This window comes from Ambystoma mexicanum, chromosome 6q (assembly GCF_040938575.1).
Source record: "Ambystoma mexicanum isolate Mex_15411 chromosome 6q, UKY_AmexF1_1, whole genome shotgun sequence".
Taxonomy (NCBI): Eukaryota; Metazoa; Chordata; class Amphibia; order Caudata; family Ambystomatidae; genus Ambystoma; species Ambystoma mexicanum.
In genome coordinates, this window is record NC_090937.1 from 36987664 (window position 1) to 37008400 (window position 20737).

The 20737-nt window shown below is 42.1% G+C and overlaps 1 protein-coding gene across 15 annotated transcripts in view; it reads right to left on the minus strand.

Annotated features, from left to right (window-relative positions):
- The window catches only part of MAPK10 (mitogen-activated protein kinase 10), a 928972-nt gene that overhangs the window by 309675 nt on the left and 598560 nt on the right, over positions 1-20737 (minus strand). For 12 of the 15 annotated variants that reach the window (XM_069630428.1, XM_069630424.1, XM_069630420.1 and 9 more), the window contains exon 9: positions 8440-8511. The exons of the other annotated variants lie outside the window; for them this stretch is intronic. In XM_069630428.1, the coding sequence (XP_069486529.1) occupies positions 8440-8511 (72 nt within the window). The remainder of the gene's footprint in view (positions 1-8439; positions 8512-20737) is intronic. 15 annotated transcript variants of the gene reach the window in all.

Genomic DNA, 20737 nt, shown 5'->3' on the forward strand with positions numbered 1-20737 from the left:
CGTATTTGGATGATCCAGCACTCTGGATACGCCACTTTGCTACCAGACCAACACCTAACCAACCTTGTACTACGGCTATTAGAAACACTAGATTGAATTCTAGAACTAGCCCACCTACCTTTCCATGCTCCCACCACCCTAGCATTTCTAATAGAAACATTAGATTGAATTCTCAAACTAGCCCACCTACCTTTCCATGCTTCCACCACCCTAGCATTTCTAATAGAAACATTAGATTGAATTCTAAAACTAGCCTACCTACCTCTCCATGCTCTTTCCACCCTAGCATCTTAACCAGAAACTTTAGATTAAGAGCCCGCAGCATGAAACATTTGCATACTGACCACAACCCTGCCAATTCGACCACTGACTCAGTCAAGTTAGCCCATACCCATTTGCACGACCTACCTGTACCACCTGAAAAATCTTCCCAAAAAGACAAACTCATTAAAGCAGCTTTGGTGAATGCTAGGTCTCTTCCTGCCCATGCTCTCGACATCTCTGACTTTATATCTCACGAAAAGCTCGATCTCCTCGCAGTCACGGAAACTTGGCTTAATGCTGCCTCCGGTCCATCTCTGGCCCTTGCTATACCTAATGATTAAGCTATTATTAGATGTGACAGAAACACCACTCAAACGAAGGGAGGTGGACTCGCCATCATATTCAGAAATACATTCGACATCAAAGTCATCCAGGACGCTCAAATCCCCTCTGCTGAATCCTTCTCTATTAAGCTACCTCTATCACCTAACCACACGGCATCTTTGCACCTTATTTACCGACCACCAGGTCCCATCTCCTCCTTTATAGAGGACATTGCATCACTCATAACCACAGATACCAAACCCAACTCTCAAACGATCTTACTTGGGGACTTTAATCTTGGTTTTAACGACCCTAAGAACACTAACGCCCATGACCTAGCTAACACCTTATCGGATTTGGGTCACACGCACATTATTCACGAGCCCACTCATTTCAAAGGCAGAACACTGGACTGGATCACTCACCTCAATTGCTCTATTGACCTTCTATCCAATGACCCATGCATTTGGTCGGATCATCACATAATAACCTTCTCTATCAAAGCCAATACACCTCACCTGGCGCCTATCATCGCCCCAGCCACCAGCACGAGAAATAAGAAAGATATTACACCTGACAAACTCTTACCCATACTACTCCCCATCCTGAACAATATCAACTCAGAGGCTGACCCCACAGTCTCAGTGGATATCTACAACCAGGCTATACTTAAAGCACTAAACACCATTGCCCCCCTAAAATTATGGAAACCCAAACCACAGCGTCACCTTAACACTTGGTTCACGCCGCAGCTAAGAGAATTACGCAAAGCTAAGAGAACCGTAGAGTCACATTGGAAAAAACATCCCACAGCATCCAATAAGACTGAGCTAACCCTAGCCTCCTCTAGTTACAAAGAAGCCATCTTTATTGCTAAAAAGGACACATATAACAAAAGTATTACACAAGCGGAATCCAACACAAAGGAACTCTTTAAGATTTTGAAAGAACTAGAATCCCTCATTGCCCCCATAGACAAATGTGTTACAGATGCATTATGGTGTAGTAATATTCAGAAGGCTTTATTAGATAAAATAGCTCGCCTACAATCTAAAATCAACGCAAAAAAATCCCTGCTACTTGCTGACCCGGACTACAAACAATTACCTAACAAATCACCTACCTTTAAGTCAACTTGTAAACCTTTCAGCTTCTCACCCCTCTAAATCTGGGAAGTAGAAAACATCATCAGGAAACTTAAACCTTCAAATTGCCAAGGTGATGCCTGCCCTGCCCCGATCATCAAAGCTGCTGCGCACGACCTGGCACCATTCATAACCAACCTCATCAATGCCTCCTTCAAAACTGGAGTAGTGCCTGATAACCTAAAAGATGCGTGGGTCATCCCACTCCTTAAAAAACCTACTCTTGATCCAGCCAACCCGTCTAACTATAGACCGATAACAACTGTACCTTTCTTATTAAAAATACTGGATAGAGCAGCCTATTTACAAATACAGGCCTACTTAGAATCAAACAATCTCCTAGGACTTAGGCAGTCAGGTTTCCGACAGAGACACGGTACGGAAACTGCATTAATAGATCTCACTACCCAGATCCAAATCCTGAAAGACAATGGTAAACTTGCACTCCTCTTATTGCTTGATCTGTCAGCAGCTTTTGACCTGGTCAACCATCAAACACTCTGTCACCACTTGAAAACTGCAGCACACTTCTCAGACGCAGCCGCAGCCTGGATCAGTTCCTTCTTGGCGAACAGAACCATGAGGGTCTTCTCTCCCACTGATTCTGCTGAACCTTCACCAGTACCCTGTGGAGTCCCGCAAGGCTCTTGCGTGTCCCCGACACTCTATAATATATTCACAAAGCCCCTCTTTGATATCCTTGACTATCTGGGTGTCACGTATACCAATTACGCGGACGACACCCAGATACTCATTCCTATCTCGGGGAACTATGAAACAGACAGCAAAACCCTTAATGAAATCTACTCAGTAATTCAAGCATGGATGGCACATCATGGACTCTGTCTCAATGACGAAAAAACCGAGTTGATCATCCTTGGCACTCACGCCAAACTCAAAAATCTCAATCCTGCATTTAAATCCTTCACCATAGATGGCAATCTCATCCCCGTGTCAAATAACACCAAAACCCTTGGGGTTTACATCGATGCCACCTTATCCTTCTCCAAACAAATTAATGCAGTAGCATCATCAGCCGCTTACACCTGCAAGCTGATCACTGCATGTAGGCCGTTCATCTCCTCACCCAATTGCATTACTCTTGCTAGAGCATTAGTCCTATCCAAGATAGACTATTGTAATGCCCTTTACTTAGGCACTAGCTACAAAAATATCAACAAAATGCAAGTAATTCAAAATAATGCCATCAGAGCTGCCCTCAACATCCCCAAAAAGATGCACATCTCGGAGACCAGACGCAAACTACGTTGGCTTCCAGTCAAGCACAGAATATCCCTTAAAACTCTGGCCCTTACACATAAAGCCAGGGCCAACCTTGCACCAGCCTACCTCACCAACCAACTTACACCTCACACTTCTTCAAGACCACTTAGAGCAGGACAAGCTAACACTATGTCCATACCGAGATTTAAACTTCATAACTCAGGTGGTGCTAGCTTCCCTGTACAAGCCTCTAAATTATGGAACACAATACCTGCGCTTTTGCGAGCAGAACCTTCATTTAACCTATTAAAACATAACACGAAGTGTTGGCTTCACAACATGGACTCTATGACAGCCTAACCGCCTGATCCCAGCATGATCGACTGTCACTGGCACACTTTTGTAATTAATGTACTTATACTACACTATGTATATATGCATTTGCATGACTAAGTTTGTACCCACCTGTAACTGCAATGTAACGTAACCCTTATTGACTGCTTTCAATTGCAACTGTAACCAGATCTAACTTATGCGCCCGTATGCCCCTGGGCCTGGCTGCGCTTTATAAATAAAATAAATACAAATACAAATACATCTGAGGGATGGAGAACCGGTGGGAAGAATAAGCCAGAGGGGAGTGGTAGCAAGAGTAGAAGAGAAGAGGTGAGGGGCGTGACTCAACTAGGCTGAATCCAACAGAGTGAGGGCAACGGCACTATCCAAATCCCCATTAGAAGACTAATCCTTGGATAGAGTAGGAAGCGTTAGGAAGTCCCTTAGGGATTTAGATAGCCTGCATTTAGTGAACCATGTTTAGGAAATGTAATACAAATGGGGGTTCCAGGCACCTGGTTAGGGGCAAAGGTTGTGGCAAGACTAGAGCGAGAGAGGCAGCCCGAAGTCCCACAAAATAAATAAAACACCTTGAACTGTCTCAAAGTCTCTGAGTTATTTCTGTGACATCTGTAACACTACATACAAATAGCACAAGAAATGGAACCATACTATGAAAAAACAAGAGATGCCTCACCTATCAACATATTAATATTTTAGATACAATCAAGATACCCCACACAGGGCAGAATTGCAAACTATGGAGCATTTTACATCTGTATACAACGACATGGTATATGTGATTATGTGCATGAAATGCCCGGGTAGTGGAGGCATTGAGGGAAAATTGGACAACAACAACTACATAAGCATACCAACCTCCACCATCAGAGTATCAAACGATAGACAAAAGGCGACCCAGTTGGTGAGCAATTTTCAGAAGAAATTAATAACCTGGATGATCGTAAAATGTCTCTACTATGGGATTATTTCAGGTCTGACAAAGCCATATACTGACAAGTGCATTGAACAGCCATGTGATTTCAGAGGTCACTGCCCCAACTAAAAACTTTCTCTTCCCACAGACATAAAGAGATCACAAAATATCGACACAACACTTTCAATACATTTTTCGAAAACGCCCTTTACTGGCATCAGACTGACAATGCACAAACCCACCAGCTTTCTGAAGGCAATGGCTCATTGCCGGACCATTCCTATCAGCCCTAAAAAGCCCCACCCTCAAAGGCTTCCCAAAGACATGTGAGGGCTCCCGTCTCATGTCGGGCCCCTGTCTTATGTCAGACCCCACACTTTTGTAATGATTGCAATAAAACAAAATCCCGATTTGGTATTTGACACAAACTTACCATACCAGACTTCACTAGTCAAAAGGTCTAACACATGAGTGGGTATGCCTGCACCCTACTGATTTTCTAGAGGCACAAGCCTGATATGTGGGTGATTTTGCCAACACTGACCTTGCAAAGGTACCTGTCTAACATGTAAAAAGCTTCTACAGGACTGCATGCACCATGACCCACACTGTCCTATCCACTCCTGCCATCCTGAGAGCACTCTAGCAGGTAGGGCTCTGTATTTATTTTCTCTGTTCCCTTCTCTTTAGTTCCAGTCACCGCCTGCCCCAATTAACACATTGCACCACTCAAACCGTAAAGACTGCAATGTGTGAAATATTTCAACATCTATATTGCCTGCCTATCTGAACAAGCTGCATAATCAGGTTCAAAGCCAGGCACTGATATGGAAATAAAGAATCGCTGGAGGGGTTATTTCAAGTTGAATGTTTTTCAAATGCGTCATTTCATATTTGCACGAGGAAGTTGTCAAAGACCACACAATCTTGCAAATAAATAATGTTGTTAGCCTAATTAAGGTATCGACTTGTTTTCTTTTGGATCAACACTTTTGTCTACCCCTGGCTAACATGATACAAGCAAACTGAACTTAGAATTAGAAGAAACAGATAACTTGTCTATGTTTACTATACTATAAACAAATCATGGATTCTCCTCCAAATGAACATTACGGGACAATACCAATGAGAGCCCGTCTCAAGTACCCAGTAGTGTAGCACCTAAGTAAAGAACGAGCCCGACGTAGTTCAAATAATACGCTAGTCTCTATTTTTTGACAAAATGACTTTCAGCTCTCCTCACAACAACATGTTAAACGACTGAGGGTAGATTAGCTGCCGCTTCGTAGCTAATTGATAGCTCACTGTTAGAGACTGCAGGGTTTCAGACAATAATCTCCAAAGAATCTGATGCCAGACTTTACCGATACTTTGGGCAAAAAAACCTAGCGCAAAGCATTGTAACTTGTTAAACTTGGCACAGCAATAGGCATAGGCTAGAATAGTAGAAGAAAGAATCGTGGACACCCATACGCTCTCTCTCAAGAAAACATGTGTCTTATGTTTCACTTCACGCTCTTGGTGATGTCAATGACTACTGGGTTGATATGCACAAGTTCCATTAAAGGTAACGGTATTCAGTGATCACCTAATCACATTAACATATTGTAGGGAATTATTTTTAAACTGTTATCTTTTCAAGAGTTATCTGAACAAATTGGCAATGCCCTTGTGTATTCTAGAACTACAAACATACAATGGAGACCTGCACGGAAACAACACTAACAATGGAAGAAGAGAATTTGCAAAAGTGCTCATCAAGAGAGAAGAAATTGACAAGCAGATAACCGCTGATAAGGTAGATAGATGTCCTCAAATTAAGGGGATGTAGCAACATTCTGGCCAAATAACCTGCTAAGAAGAGTGTGATATGGTCAGTCAAATGTTATTATATCATAACACATATCATATGCTAACACATATTCTAACAAAAGCAAAGGAAAGACTCAACTTTCTGCAGTTGTTCACCACAACCAAGCACAAAACCACATTAGTCTGTCTACTATGTCTATGAAGGCACACATTTGATCCTGTATGCCCTGGATCAGCATTTTGATACACTCTATACCACACACTACCACTTTAGTAGATATTGTAGAGGGACTACCACACTTCCTCGACGAGACGAGGAGTACTCCAGGACACCACTGCAGCTACAGCAAGTTGTGCATTTGTGCATATTGCCTGAGCGAGACCCAATGTGGCAGAACTCAACTTCGATGTACGAACATGGTATTAATTTTGAAGAGTTCACAGGCAAGAACACTTAGAGCGGAATGATATTTTAAAATGGAGTAAATCTGAAGCAATACTGTGTTATGTTTTGAACTTGTGATGTGCACAACCTTCATGGGTACCATACAACTCTGGAATCAGGATGATTATTTATCATACTCGTAATCTGACACATGATCACTGAAAGATGTTAAAACGGTAGAACGTATTTGCCATGGAATAGATATTATGAAATGGGTCTTCAGTGTGGACTATATTATCATTGATATTAAAACAAGAATCCTTGGTACGGTTGTTACATTGTTGTACCTGAGTTTCTTTTTGATCAATATTCTCCACGGCTCTAGGCCAATGGAATGACAATGACAAAAACCTACTATGAAGTTGCAGCCTCTGAAGAGCAACACTAGTCTAACTGGGTAGTTATGTGCACTATTATTTACCGTTTACAAGGAATGTCATATAAATCAGTATTGTACTTGCCGTGCAGTGCCCTATAAAGAACATAGCTGCTTCTCGTTAAAACAGACGGAAACATACGAGACCCGATCAAAGTATATAGACCATGGGATGCCGTAAATGAAGCTTACTGGTATATTGTATGGGATTGTGGGGCATTAGCAGGATCGTTATTTAATGCTGCACACGGGTTGTGTGCATTTGCAAGGAAGAATACCGAGAAAGAAAGGTATTGGTAAGAAGTAAGTAGCTACTCACTATGTTGTGGGTCTTCATACAGTAGTGCATGCAGGTACACTAGTACATTCCAATTTAAATATTAAGATCTTTCCACTGACTGTGTCAAAGAATATCACAATGAACGATGGCGCTTGGAGTGGAGGAAAAGATTGCAGAAGCATCGACAAGTAAGGAGGAATAATTAGAGCGGGCAGGTGGACAGCACCAAACAATGTAGGCAAGTGGCGGGACCGGCACAGATGGAGGCATTCACAACTCAGGTGAGGCGCATGCTGGCCTGGGAAGCGAACCACCGCGTATTGAGTAGTGGGAAGTGGCGGTCTCTGAGCATAGGCTCTCCACTAGAGTTAGAGGATGCTTCCGAGACTGTTCTTTTGGACTTGTGCGCATGCTCGGGCAACAGACACCAAAAGGGCATGCCTTGGGGACACGTGTCAGGGGAAAGGGTTGGGATATGAACACAGCGGGGGTCAGGGAGATGTGCATCAGGGCGACGAAAACCCTGCTATCAATGCACACATAAATACTGAGGCGACATATGCATGAGGGGGAAATTCATATTTTAGATGATTTCTAAACCTTAAGAAATAACGAAAAAGCAATTGAGTGAATGTAGTTTAGTGTCGTATGTTTTGATATGTTTGACAGCAAACTGAAAACAAATAAATTAATGTACATGTTCAACACAGTGTCCCTAGATTTGCAGTTTTCCCCTGTACGGTGCACCTCTTTTCCAGCAGAAATCTGAAAACCAAATCTGAATGCTTCTGTATATTATTCTGCAGCTTCGGACTGGCTCTGAATAACAGCGATAACCTTGTTCTATGAGAAATAGTCAACAATAGAATGGCGCCAGTTACATTTTTGGTAGCAGCATTCCCCCTTTTCCACAGGGGGATACCCCCTGTACCCCCATTATTGCCACCTGCTCGCCACCCTATATAGCCCTCTATCTACCACTATTATCGCGTCAAGGGAATACCGCTGCCAACATTTTATCAGCTGCATTCTATTGCACACCATTTTGCGTTAGTTCGTACAAATATCCTATGACACCCCATCACAGATTCTGGCACATGAAAACCAGAGGTTCAATGCTTTTCACATGTTTTGTGTCTTTGAGTCAAATAACATTCAGGAGTTCCTTGAGGTCTTGGGATGCAGGTGCAGCCCGCCCCTACCCCGCCTCTTTTGTGATTGCTACGTGAGGGCCCACTATTCTCAAGGAAGGAAACACGTCAGACAACACAGCAGCAGCAAATGGCACAAGGATACAGTCCCTTCCTGGAAACAGGATTTTGTGGCGCACCATCTCTCCCATTATGCATCCCACAGACCAAATGTCCACTACAGCAGCCAGAATGGGAAAATGAAGAGGTGGGGGAGAAAGCAAAGTTTCAGTAACTATACAGTTCATTCCTACAGCATGCGAGAAATAACAGGTAGCTCGGACAGCCACAGGATGACCAGCACCCTTCTGCTGAGACAATGAAAAAGCAGCGAGAGTGTTAAAACATTTGAAAAGGGAAAAGTTGGGTTAGCAAGAATGACAGTTTTCATTGGGATTATTCTAGACTACTATACTTTTGATTCAGAGGTGCTCTGGGAGCCAGGGCCGGTGCAGATTTTTCATGCCACCCCCGTCAAAGTGACAATTTGGTCCCGTACTCCCTTGCAATGAGGCCATAGTTGATGATTTTAGTGCCAACATGACACATTTGGTTGCCCTCTGCATGTGAGGTTCTTGCCAGCCCTCGAACATTGATTTATTTGTGAACCGGCCCTGCTCGGATCTCTCAGGCTTATTCTGATACTGAGGTTAATATGCAATTGTACAAGAGAAACATTTTCAACACACACAGATACAATTAGTTATATTTGTATTAGTGTTTTAAAGGTGTGGTATCCTGCATCATTTATTTTCAAAACATTGAAGTATTCATCATTTCATTGGCATCTTGGATGCAATTTAGTTTTGTAACTTAGCCTGTTAAAAGAACCCTCAAATGGAACCCTCTCTTTCCTTCATGCCTCACAATTAGGGCCGTGCCAAGAAGTCCCACTTTCAACTCCACCTCCTCAAAATAATTCTTCCTTTCCTCACTTTCCCCCAGAAGCTCGATGTATCTAGAGCTCTGGTTCTCTCGAAGGCTAGACTGCTGCAATAGCGTTTTCCTTAATCTACCCTCTTCTTCTCTACGAACCCTCCAGCTAATCCAGAATAGGGCTGAAAAACATATCCTTGGCCTCAAGCCCAGGGACCGCAACTCTCCGGCCCTAAAAACTGTCCATTGTCTCCTGGTTGCTGCAAGGATCAAATTCAAAGCCCTCTGCATCATCCACAAGGCTTACTGGGTCCGGAGACCACGCTATCTACAACGTGCTCTCACTAAATACTCTCCCTCCAGATCATTATGTTCCTCAGCACCAACTCTGTGTGTTTAGTGCTTTGCTAAACAGCGAGCTGGTGGCTGATTTCTTTCCTCAGCAGGCTCCCTCCTATGGAATAGCCTCATCCTTCCTCTTTGTCTTGAGCCGGCTCTCCTCCAATTCGGAAACTCCTCTAGACCTTTCTTTACCCCTCCTCCTTCCCTTCCACCCTCCTCTGTTAAATCCCACAGTTTCTAATATTGGTGACCAGGGCCCTTATGTATCCTCGCGGGTCCTGGCCTCCCACACTCAAGTGTCTACAGCCTCCACCCTTTCCAGCACTTTGCCTTGGAACCCACGTACATATGTCACCACAGGCCTGTACTTATTTATTGGCATCTGACCGCTCCTCCTAGACACTTACAGCTGCTCACTCCCTAGCATTTCCCTTTTGATACACCTAGCACTTAACCCCCCCCCACTCCCTCACCCCTTCTCTCTCTCTGCACTTGCACGTTCTGAATGCTCACAAGGCCTAGTAGGTCCGCTTCTATCTTTCATTGGTGTATTTGTTCTTCATTCCCATGTCCCCTCCTTGTTGCCCTGTGGGTGCTCTGAAACACAATTTTCTTGATGTATAAGTGCCTTACAAATGCACAATAAATAAAACAATAAATACATTCCGGTAGGGAGTTGGGGTGGCATTTTAGGATGCATCTTTGCTACTCTGCAGCAACTGTTGCAAAGCAACATGAGAGGAATAATGACTGGAAGACTGTCATTTTTCAGCTGAGGCAACATCCTGTCTAACAGTAAACACAGGGCCACATTGCATCACTGCTCTACGCAGTAGACAACACATCCCTCCGGTGAGACAGAACAATATACCCAGATTATCAGATGAATCAGAATAATATGCTGCTGGCCATGATTGATTTTATTTTAAAACATAATGACTTCCCGCTTGATGGAGACTACTATCAACATCTACAGGGAACTGCTATAGGCACCAGGTGTGGGCTCTCGTATGCCAACCTCTTCATGAGGTGGAGGAAGAGGACGCACGCCTGGCCCGAGAGCATTTCACATCTTTGCTCACATGCGGTCCTCTGGCTCAGACATATAGATAATCTTTTCTTGATCTGAGATGGTGCCTTAAACGAGTCGAAGTCTTACCCCACCTAGTTTAATGATTGCAATGCAAATGCTGAATTGAGTCTGAGCTACAGTTGGTCGCCTAAGGATGTTTTAGATCTAATGATATATGTTGACAAAGGATGCTTGGAGATAGCTGTATTCAGAAAGTCTGGTTGCAGGATTGCTGTTTTACTACACAAGAGTGCACACATTTGCACTCTTATCAATAGAATCCAGCACAGTCAGTTAATCCATCGTAAACACAATTGTTCCTCTCAGACGAACATGAGAAAACTAAAGGGTGTAGCATTAAAGATTTTCCTCAGAGAGGATATTCCAGTTAACTTTTGTCACAGGCTTTGCTTATGGTTGATAGAAAAAGAAAGAGCATCTGTGCTTAGTCTCTAGAGTGTATACAATTAGATTATCATTGGTTCTATTTCTATATATATATATTTTTTAAATGTTATAGTTTAATTTTTAAACTTTTCATTTGTCTCCGGTTTTCCAAGGTTTCTTTTCAACTTATTACAGGTTTACCAAGACCTAGAATTTCTTGTAGAAATTGGCTATGTTAAGATCAGTTTTTGCGATTTGCCGTTGAGCATCTCCATCCATCTTTCTTCTGTCTCCATTGTTTGCTCTCCGATTTTATAATAGATACCGAATCTAGATCTTTGTTCTGAAAGGTCGTTGCATTCCATTAGTAGGTGGAACAGTGTTTCAGATTCTTGGGTGTCTAAACAGAAGCGGCAGAAATGTTCTGTTGGAGCAATTTGTCTGGTTTTAGCTAGATAGAAGCGTGTGGGTAAGGTATTTGTTCGGACTTTCAGATGTGTTGCACGGATTTTGGCATCAGGAAAGATGGTCAGGTAGGCTGGTAGTTCGTTAATGGATCGAATGTCTGTGTCGCATTATAGGTTGAGGGAGTATTTTGTTTTTTCTTCAAGGGTTTTTATCCAGTCATTTTCCATTATTTTTGTTTTTGCGTGTTGAGGTCGCATCATAAGCATTTCATGTGAAATTTCTTCTGTTTGCATGAGTTGATCCAAATTGTTTTTCCATTGAGCGGGGATTGTGTTGTTCATTGCTCCGTCGTGGAACTTCAAGATTTGTATTGCTGGTGTTTTCTCATCTGTGAGGAGCTTGCGGTATAGGTCTAGTTGTTTCCATAGGACAATTGAACTGATGGACTGTAGTGCTATTTCGTGTCTGATTCTAGGCATTGGAAAAGAAGGTGGCAGCTGTAGGATCTTACGCCAAAAGAGGGCTTCCAGCTTTGTCCACCTGTAGTCCGTTGCATGTATCATGGCTTCTGTTCCATAGACTATTGTCGGAATCACCTTTTGCTTGTAGTATGTTGTTATTGGTTTGAAAGAGTATTTGCCGAATTTGCGCTGGATCATACAGCCTTATCTTGCTAGAGATTGAGTCCGTTGTTCCAGTCCACCCTTTTTCGGATTTGGATTGGTTTATGTGGATGCCGAAGTATTTGAATGTTGTCACTTCTCACTTTTTCGAGGGGGTTGTCATTTAGATGGATTTTTAGTTGTTTCCCGTTGTTATTGGTCGGTCTGGACAGTTGCATGATTTTTGTATATTTTTGTTTTGCTGTGGATTGTATCATGTTTTATCAGATTTAGCGATAGTAAGTTGATGTTTGTCCCGACATTTGGGGTGAAACCAGTTTGTCTTATTGCGAAGCGCTTTGTGTCAGTTGCCCACTGATTAAGTTTTTTCAGAAGAATCGATGCGAACAGCTTTCCTAATGGATCCAGTATCGCAATTGGGTGGAAGTTTGTCAGATCGTCCTTCGGACCTTGTTTATGGATAAGAACGATGGTTGCAGTTTTCCATGATGTTGTTATCTGGTTAAGCTTGTTAATGAGCGTGATGATGTTCCTCATGAGGTTGGACCATGAGTGCGGATATTTCTTTATCATTGCGTTCGATGTTCCGTCAGGGCCTGGAGCACGAATTTTTGGATCATCTCGAAAATGTCCTGATAGGTGCAGTTTACTGTCCACTTTATGTTTTGTTTTTGTGGATTTTTTCCAGTTTCTGATGATCGGGCTTTATATATTTTTGTGTAGTGTTCAATCCATCGATCTTCAGTCACATTTCCTGTCAGTTTTTGCTGGTCCACTGCATTGTTGTTCAGAAGATTCCATAGGTCTCGAAGATTGTGTGTTTTGTAAGTTTGTAAGACTGCTTCTGCATCTGCTTGTAATTGCATCATGTTGTGCGTTTTGATCCAGTTTCTGTAGGTTTGTTTGGCCGCTTTTATTTTGACGAAGGATTCCTTGTCTTTTTTTTTCATCAATTGCCGCACTGTGTTCCTCAGTGCCCTTTTTCTTTCAACTAACTCCTTGCTGTATGAATGTTGATGAGTCTGTGCAGTATTCTGTTTGGTTGGTTTGTAGTAAGGTTGGAGTAGCCATCCGTAATTTAATTTCTGGTCGTCAGGTAGGGTAGTTTGGATAAATTGTCTTGTCAGTGAACTTGTTACTTGTTGGGTTATGCACATTTTTTCCCAGCTGTGTGCAGACTTCTAGCGGGGTAGGACAATTGGGCTGAGGTTGGCGCGGCATTTCTTGTCCATGTACGACAAGTTGGTTATGGTCGCTCTTTGTTGTTGCGATTATGCTTGTAGTTTGTACTGCAGCTCTTAGGAAAGATAAATGTAATCAATTATGCCAGATGATTTGCCTCCGGACCAGGTGGAAAGAGGCTTGCCTGTTTCGTCTTTAGGATAATCAATGGATAGTAGATTGCGGATGCCGGTTTCTTTAATCCATTTTGTTGCACAAATTGTTAGTTTTTTGTTAGGAGTTGGTTGTCCGTCTTGTTGCCATAGATGTAGGTTTAGGTCGCCACATAGTATGAAATCAATTCTTGTATGTTTAAGAATGAGGTTGTCAACTGTTAGTAAGACAGCGTCCAAGAATGCTTCGTTGTTGATTGCCACTGGATTCCAGTACAGATTCATGATTGCAATTTTTCTTTCTTGTTTGGATGTCGTTATTGTAGGATCTAGGGCTTTCTTTGTCACTATTTTTATGACTGTATTTTGTATCCACGGGTTGATGTTTGTTCTGTGCAGTATTGGCCATGTGGGGTCAATCTTGATTAACGTTAGTAGACCTGATGTGGGTCTTCCTTTGGTTCTTGTCGGAGCTGGCTTTAGGAAGGCTAGAAAGCTGTCACAGCATGGAGTGTTTGAAAGCCATGTTTCTTGAAAACAGATGATCTGATATGAGTCGAATTCGGGTGATGGGTCGTTAAACAAGTGGGAGTTTCCCCGTGTATTCCATGAGCACAGGGTCCAGCTGTTTGATGTATTGATTAATGGTTATGAGATATTGCTCAGTTCTGTAGAGTCTGAGAGATTTAGGCTGTATTCTGATGCATACTGGCGTCTGATCGGACGATCTATGTTGTAGCTCATACTTCATCCGTCTTGGTTATGTTTACTGTCTTCTAGGGTGTGCTGTCGTCTGACTTGGCGTTCACCGTTGTTACTGGTGGCATTATTTTTTTCAGTTTTGAAGTTTTGGGCCGCGGTCTTCTCAAGTTGTCAAAATTCTATATTTACATCTGGACCAAACACTAAGATTATATTTATCACCAGATTTAATAATCAACACTGTGACATCTCTAATATCTTTGCCAAATTTTGGCCACTTCTATGTGGAGATCCCGAGTTGGCATCAGTATTAACAAAACATCCTCCAATTTCTTCTTAAACCTTGCTCACGATAGGTAATATTGTGTCATCAAGCCCCTTTAAAAGTGGGTCAGTACAGAGTTAAAAGGGTAACAGTTGCCTAACCAGCAGAACTGTAGGTTTCACAAATGTGGGAGATGCTACATATGTACATTTGCTGACCAACCAAAGACCACTTTCAGAGATAGGAATCAGCGAGAATACAGAACGGATGTAGTAATCAATTGTCCTTCCAGGTCTGTTGATTTCACGATGGTTTGTAAATGAGGATTGGTTTACATTGGCTTAACTGTTGCTTTGTTGTAAACAAGTAGCCAATAACACTGTTGTGCCATTCTTAACTCCTTGAATCCGATGTATGCATTAATGAGGTTCATCGTTTTTTGTGGACTTTCTCTTTTGTGTTCAGACCCAGAGAGATATTGTGCTTTCAGTTTTTTGGTCTACTGTGTAGGGCAGTGACAAAATGCAACTCTGTGTTTCAGACATGGTTCTGGTCGTCAATTTATTATTGTGACTTTGTAATAGTTGCTGCAAAGTGGCAGCGATTCATTCTGATATGGCAGCCCCCAATTTGAGGGCTCCTTTTGGGGGCTAATTTGCATATTAACCTATTGTCACTTGCCATTCTCCAAGGTGCCGCTGATGATTACTTCCATTTTCTGGAAGGAAAATGATGCATGATTCCACTCCTCGTGGATCAACTCATGTAAGGTGTTACCAGAGATGTGCAGTGTAGGAAGCACTATAATGATTCAACAGGTTTAGTGGCCAAACAAAGAGGACTGAACAGGTCAAGGTGAATACAAGGGGCCTTGGTACCGTCGATCTGCAGTAGCATACATGGTGGGTGTGCATGTACAATTGCAGTAGGGCAGAGTGAATTAGCACCTGTGTTAATGCAATTCTGAATGCACAAACACAATTTCCTCATGCACAAAATGTATTTGCGATACCACACATTTTCGGTAATGAGGCCCCTGAAAATGTTAAACCAAAATGTGGATGAAAGTTAAATGGCTGTTGTGGATATTAACATATAAGATGCTTGTGCTTGCTCTGCTTATATCATGTGTGTCACGCTAACTTCCAATAGTGTTTATTTTCCATGTATGTCTGTGCCTCTGGTATTAGCTGAGGGTTGCGCACATTTTTGACATGTATGGTCATGCGCACTTTTTCATTTGACATATTTCACGTACACTTTAAAACATGCCTGTCGCAAGGTTGGAAAACCAGGGGTTTCATTTGCTATGAGCCAGTGATAAACCACGAGCACCCATCAATGAGCACTAATCATGAACAGGCAAAGTTCACACCATGTGTAATCTACACACGATGAGTTGCACCCATCAGCCAACATGGATCCCACAAAGGACAATGTGCAGCTATCCAAGATGTGCAGCCACAGGTCGACCCTGCAATGTTTGTGGAAAGTGTGCTCTCTGTTACAATATCCTGACCAACAGTACATTAACAATAGTTTTCTGCCTAAACTGCCAGCTAGGACGGATTGTCCTTGGAATTGACTATTTGTTCTCTCTTTTGAGAGTAAAGAGAGAGAGAGAGAGAGAGAGAGAGAGAGAGAATCAGAGACGGAGAGCTGATAGCTAGTGGGTGGCATGTGATCTGTCTTGCTTTACCTTAAAGGCCCCCCCCCAAGCATAACTATTGTTTAAAAACATTAAATCGACCACCAGTGGCACATCATAGATGAGAAATAGACTTTTACAAATATATCCACAGCGCTCCATGTGGTTTCTAATGGGAGCCATTTTACAGATAGTCTTTCTCACTCCCTCTTTTGTTTTCAAAACAAAACTTAGGGCAGTGGGCTTCTGTCACAAAATGTCAATAATGGAATTGTATGCAGAAAACACATTCTTCAAATCTCAGCTTTGTTCATTTTTCTTTGTTTCTTTCTTTGTTTCTTTCTTACTTTCTTTTGCTCTTTCTTTCACGCTTTCATTTGGTCTTTCTTTTATGTACTTTCTTTTCTTTCTTTCTATCGTTTTTCACTCTTTTCTGACAACAGTTCCGGATAGGCAGTGAGGGTGGTGTGTGGTGGTTCAGATGAGGACTGATTCAACTCCAAAAAAATAGAAAGATCATGCATTGGTCCACTTAGGCTGTAGGAAAAGGTTCATAGTAAAGAAGGTTTTTACAGTGTGAATGAAAAGGGGAAATACATGGAGATTGAGAAAAAGAAGGGGAGAACAAGGAATAGTGGAAGTTAAAATAAAGAGCAAAAATTAGCAAAGAGCGAGAAATAAAGAAACAAAGAAACAAAGAACAGAAATAAAAGAAGGAGCAAAATAAACAGTGAAAAGGAATGGAAGAAATTGAGAACAAAATAAAGGCTGAAAGAAAGTAAAGCGAAATAATGAAAAAAGGAAGAAGAAAAAGCAAAAAAGGATTGAAAGCAAGAAAAAAACTAAAAAAGAAAGAAATGTCAAATGAAAGAATAAGAATGAGAGTGAGAGAAAAAGCAAACAAAAGAGCTTACAAAAAAGTCAATGCAAGAAAGAAAGAGAGATCGAAAGAAAGAGTGTACATACGATAAGAAAGAAACAAAGAAACAAAAGTAGAGAAGAATGAAAGAAAGGAGAGAGCAAAAGAAAGTACAACAGAAAGAGTGAAGGGAGGTCATCAAAAAGAGCAAACGAAAGAAATAAGTTATAGCAGTGGCTAAGTTACGGGGCAACTTATCTCAATGGATGGCTGAAAGAAAGTAAAGCAAAATAATGAAATAAGAAAGAAGAAACAGCAAAAAAGGATTGAAAGCAAGAAAGAAAAAACAAAAACAAGAAAGAAATGCCAAATGATATGATATGATATGGCATTTTTAACGCGCCTATACACAAGTGTTTCAAGCCGCGACGAGGCAAAGGGAGGGCAATCCGAGGGAAGGCAGAAACAATGATCCTACTAGGCCAGGTGACATTGAGATTGCGCAGGTGCAGGGGAAGGGGGCAGGGGAGAAGTGCAGGGGGAAGGGGGAGCAGGCAGTACAGTACACAGCTGGTGGCAAGGGCAAGAATAGGTGCAGACATCAGGTGTCAAGTGCTAGTAGGGGTTGTAGGGATACAGAAACAGTCCGAGTGCAAGGGTTGCCAGGGGGCAGCGCAGGTGTGCAACTGGTGGGGAGGGGACCTGGGCCCGAGATCAGAGGGTAGCCAAGTAACCAGTGCAGTTTCAGATACAGCCAGGAGATCAGCAGGGCAGAGGAGGAGAGAAAGCCGAAGCAAAGAGGAAGGTCTTGAGGTGCTTCCGGAACCGGAGATGGCTCTGCTCAAGTTTCAGAGAGGCTGTTCGAGAGGGAGGCCCCAGCAGAAGAAATGAAAGAAAAAGTGGGAGAGTGAGAGAAAGAGGAAACGAAGGAGCTTAAAAAAAGCGAAATCAAGACAGAAAAAGAAAATGAAATAAAGAGTGGAGAGAGAGAAAAAAAGAAAGAAAGGAAGAAATAAAGAAACAGCACAAAAGAAGAAGTGAAAGATAGAGCAAATGAAAGACAAAAGATACAAAGAGAATGCTTGAAAGAAAGTTCAAAAGAAAGGGCAAAATACAGAAAGAACGAAAGGAAGAGAAAAGGCAAGAAAGTGCAAATGGAAAAATCAGAAAAAAGACCAAAGGACAGATTGCGCGAAGCAAAAGAAATGGCAATGAAAGAAAGGTAAAGAAAGGCGCGTATGAAGAAGGAAGGATCAAAAGACTCGGTGAATGAACAAAGAATGAGAAAAACAATAAAAGATAGAATGAAAAGAAGGGAGAAAGCAAAAATAAGCAAATGTTAACGGGAAAGAACAAAAGAGAAAAATAAAAGAGAGGTGTCCTATAGAAACTGTGTCTACATGCTGTCATTTGTGTGGACACAAGTGGTGTCATAAATGGTGCATGTTGGTGGTTAAGTTATGATTGCTTGATGAACCATCATTTTTGAATTTGTGGGGTTTATTGTTTTGCACTGCAACCACAAGTTCCACTTAACAGATTTTTATCAATAAATATCTTTTAGGTAAACATCACGTTTTAACTGAATTTCTATATTTTGTTAAATGATATACACTATCATATCTGTACAGCACCCTCTGCACATGGCTTTTGGACATACCTAGTAGCCACCCTGCCCGTGGTATGTGCCCAGCAATGCTAACGACACCTCTGAGCCACCTGATGGGCTCTCCGGGCATGGACTACACAACCATGCACAGTGACACCACTGAGCCACCGTGTTAGCCCATTGACTTGGCCTGTGGCCATACCTAGTGGCCACTATGCCTACGGGAGTGTTTGTATTCCTGACCATTGCTACTCTGATATTCCTAGTGGATCCATGGGGCATGGTCTGTGGCTATGCCTAGTGAAGTATCTGGCCAGTTTGTGGCCACCAGCTCTGCCCCAGGTACCCGAAGCCACCCAATTGGACACTTGGGCATGTCAGGCAGACTTGTCCAGTGAATGGGCAGTGCGGTGTCCCCGACTGATGCCCCTGGACGCAGGTTCCAGCTCTGGACCTCGAGACCCATGGGCTGTCCTGCAGAGCCACACGCCAGGTCAACAAGCCCTAAGAAAACAAAGACTTTTGCCATTTTGTGGGACGCAGTGCCTTCTTATACCCCACTGACCTTGCCTTGGGTCGAAAAACAGCAAAGGGGGACGCAATTTGCAATTCGTAAAATATTTTGCAACGCAGTCATCTAAAGAGCCTGCATCGTATTTGTGAATAACAATTGCAGCCATTTTGAAAACATTTTGAAGTCCTAAACGTTTTTTCAACTGGCTTTTCTGGCTACCTCTTAATAATATTCACTGACTTTTTGCAGTCCAGCAATCCTCAAGTGGTCCATCAGAGCCCTGGAAGTGGCCATGTCGGTCCATGAACAGTTAAGGCAAACTAGATATCTTTAATAGGTTTTCGTTCACTTTTAACTCAATTTAAAATGAGTTGCTGGATCAATATGCACCAAACTACAAACAGATTGTGAGTCGGACCAGAGGCAAAATCATCGTTACGGTTTGGTACAATTCTGCCAATTTGTTTGGGCTATATGTGGGAGTAAACATTGGCCAAGACACATTGCATGGGAAATGTAAGTCTCGGTTTCTTTTGGAACCTCACAAATGTTCCCAAAAACTTCATAACCATGTCTATATTTTTGGAAAGTTTCTCAAAGGTTCTCTAATGACTCAAAAGTTGTAAGTGACGAACAAATGTCTCCTGCTATGGAGAGTCCAATTTAACAGTAACCACAGACGAGAGCATCTCCATAGTTATATGTTAGTAGGACTTCCTGTAGGCAGATCATTTTTAAGAGATATCTAACATCGTATAACAAACGTGAATCCAACACTGAACATTTTTGGAAAGTGCAGTGAGATTTCATCTAGGACAGAAGAAAAGATATAAGGGGATCCCAAAACATGTTTCCCCTTTCATTTCCCAGAGACAAAAGTTTGCTCTGACCTACAGCCCAAACTACTCGATGTATTTCTGCTAAACTTCGTGAAGGGAGAGCATCTGTTCCTGAAAGTGTGCTTCCACAAATATGGGACAAATCCATCCCGTTATTTCAGTCTGCCCAAATGTAGTAAAAAAATAATAAGCATTATCTGGGTTTGCTGGAACACTCCGCGGATCCCCACGCAAGGTTTTAGCAACCTCCATGTTTATCTGAGTATCAATCCACAGCTCCTCTTATGGGTGGGCCCGGCCTCAGGCCTGTGGATCCGGAAAAGGGCAAGACGTTTACTTTCTGAAAGAGAGGCAATCTGATGGCTTGACATCATTCTAAGCCGATGACATTTCATGGGATCTGGCCGACCGAGGGCAGACACAAATTCAAAAAGGGAAAGAAATCCTAATGTTTGACTCTTCAATACAAACATATTCTATATAAATAAAAAAAGACTCAGTTTACAAATAGTGTATGTTAAGTGAAAATAACTTAGATTAAAGGAACATTGTGTTCAAGTTAAATGTCTTAAAAACATAAAAATTCAGTGCAAAAGCTTTGTTAAAGGGAAGTTACGGTTGCAACACAAAACATAAAAAATAATAAAAATCAGTCACTCATGGTTTCTTAAGCAACCATAAATACACAACTGCCATTGCAAAATAGCATTACCCACACAAACCGGCATGCACTGCTCATGATGTAACATATGCCAATACATAATACATGCACGTACCCACCCTACATACTAGGGGTGGACCGAACTTTGGCTTCGCTGAGTATTTGGCCAAAGTTTGGCTGAAATCCAGCAATTCAGCTTCAGCCGACTACTTTCCGGAACACTAACTCAATAAGTACTTTCTAAGATTAGCTATCTTATCTCTGT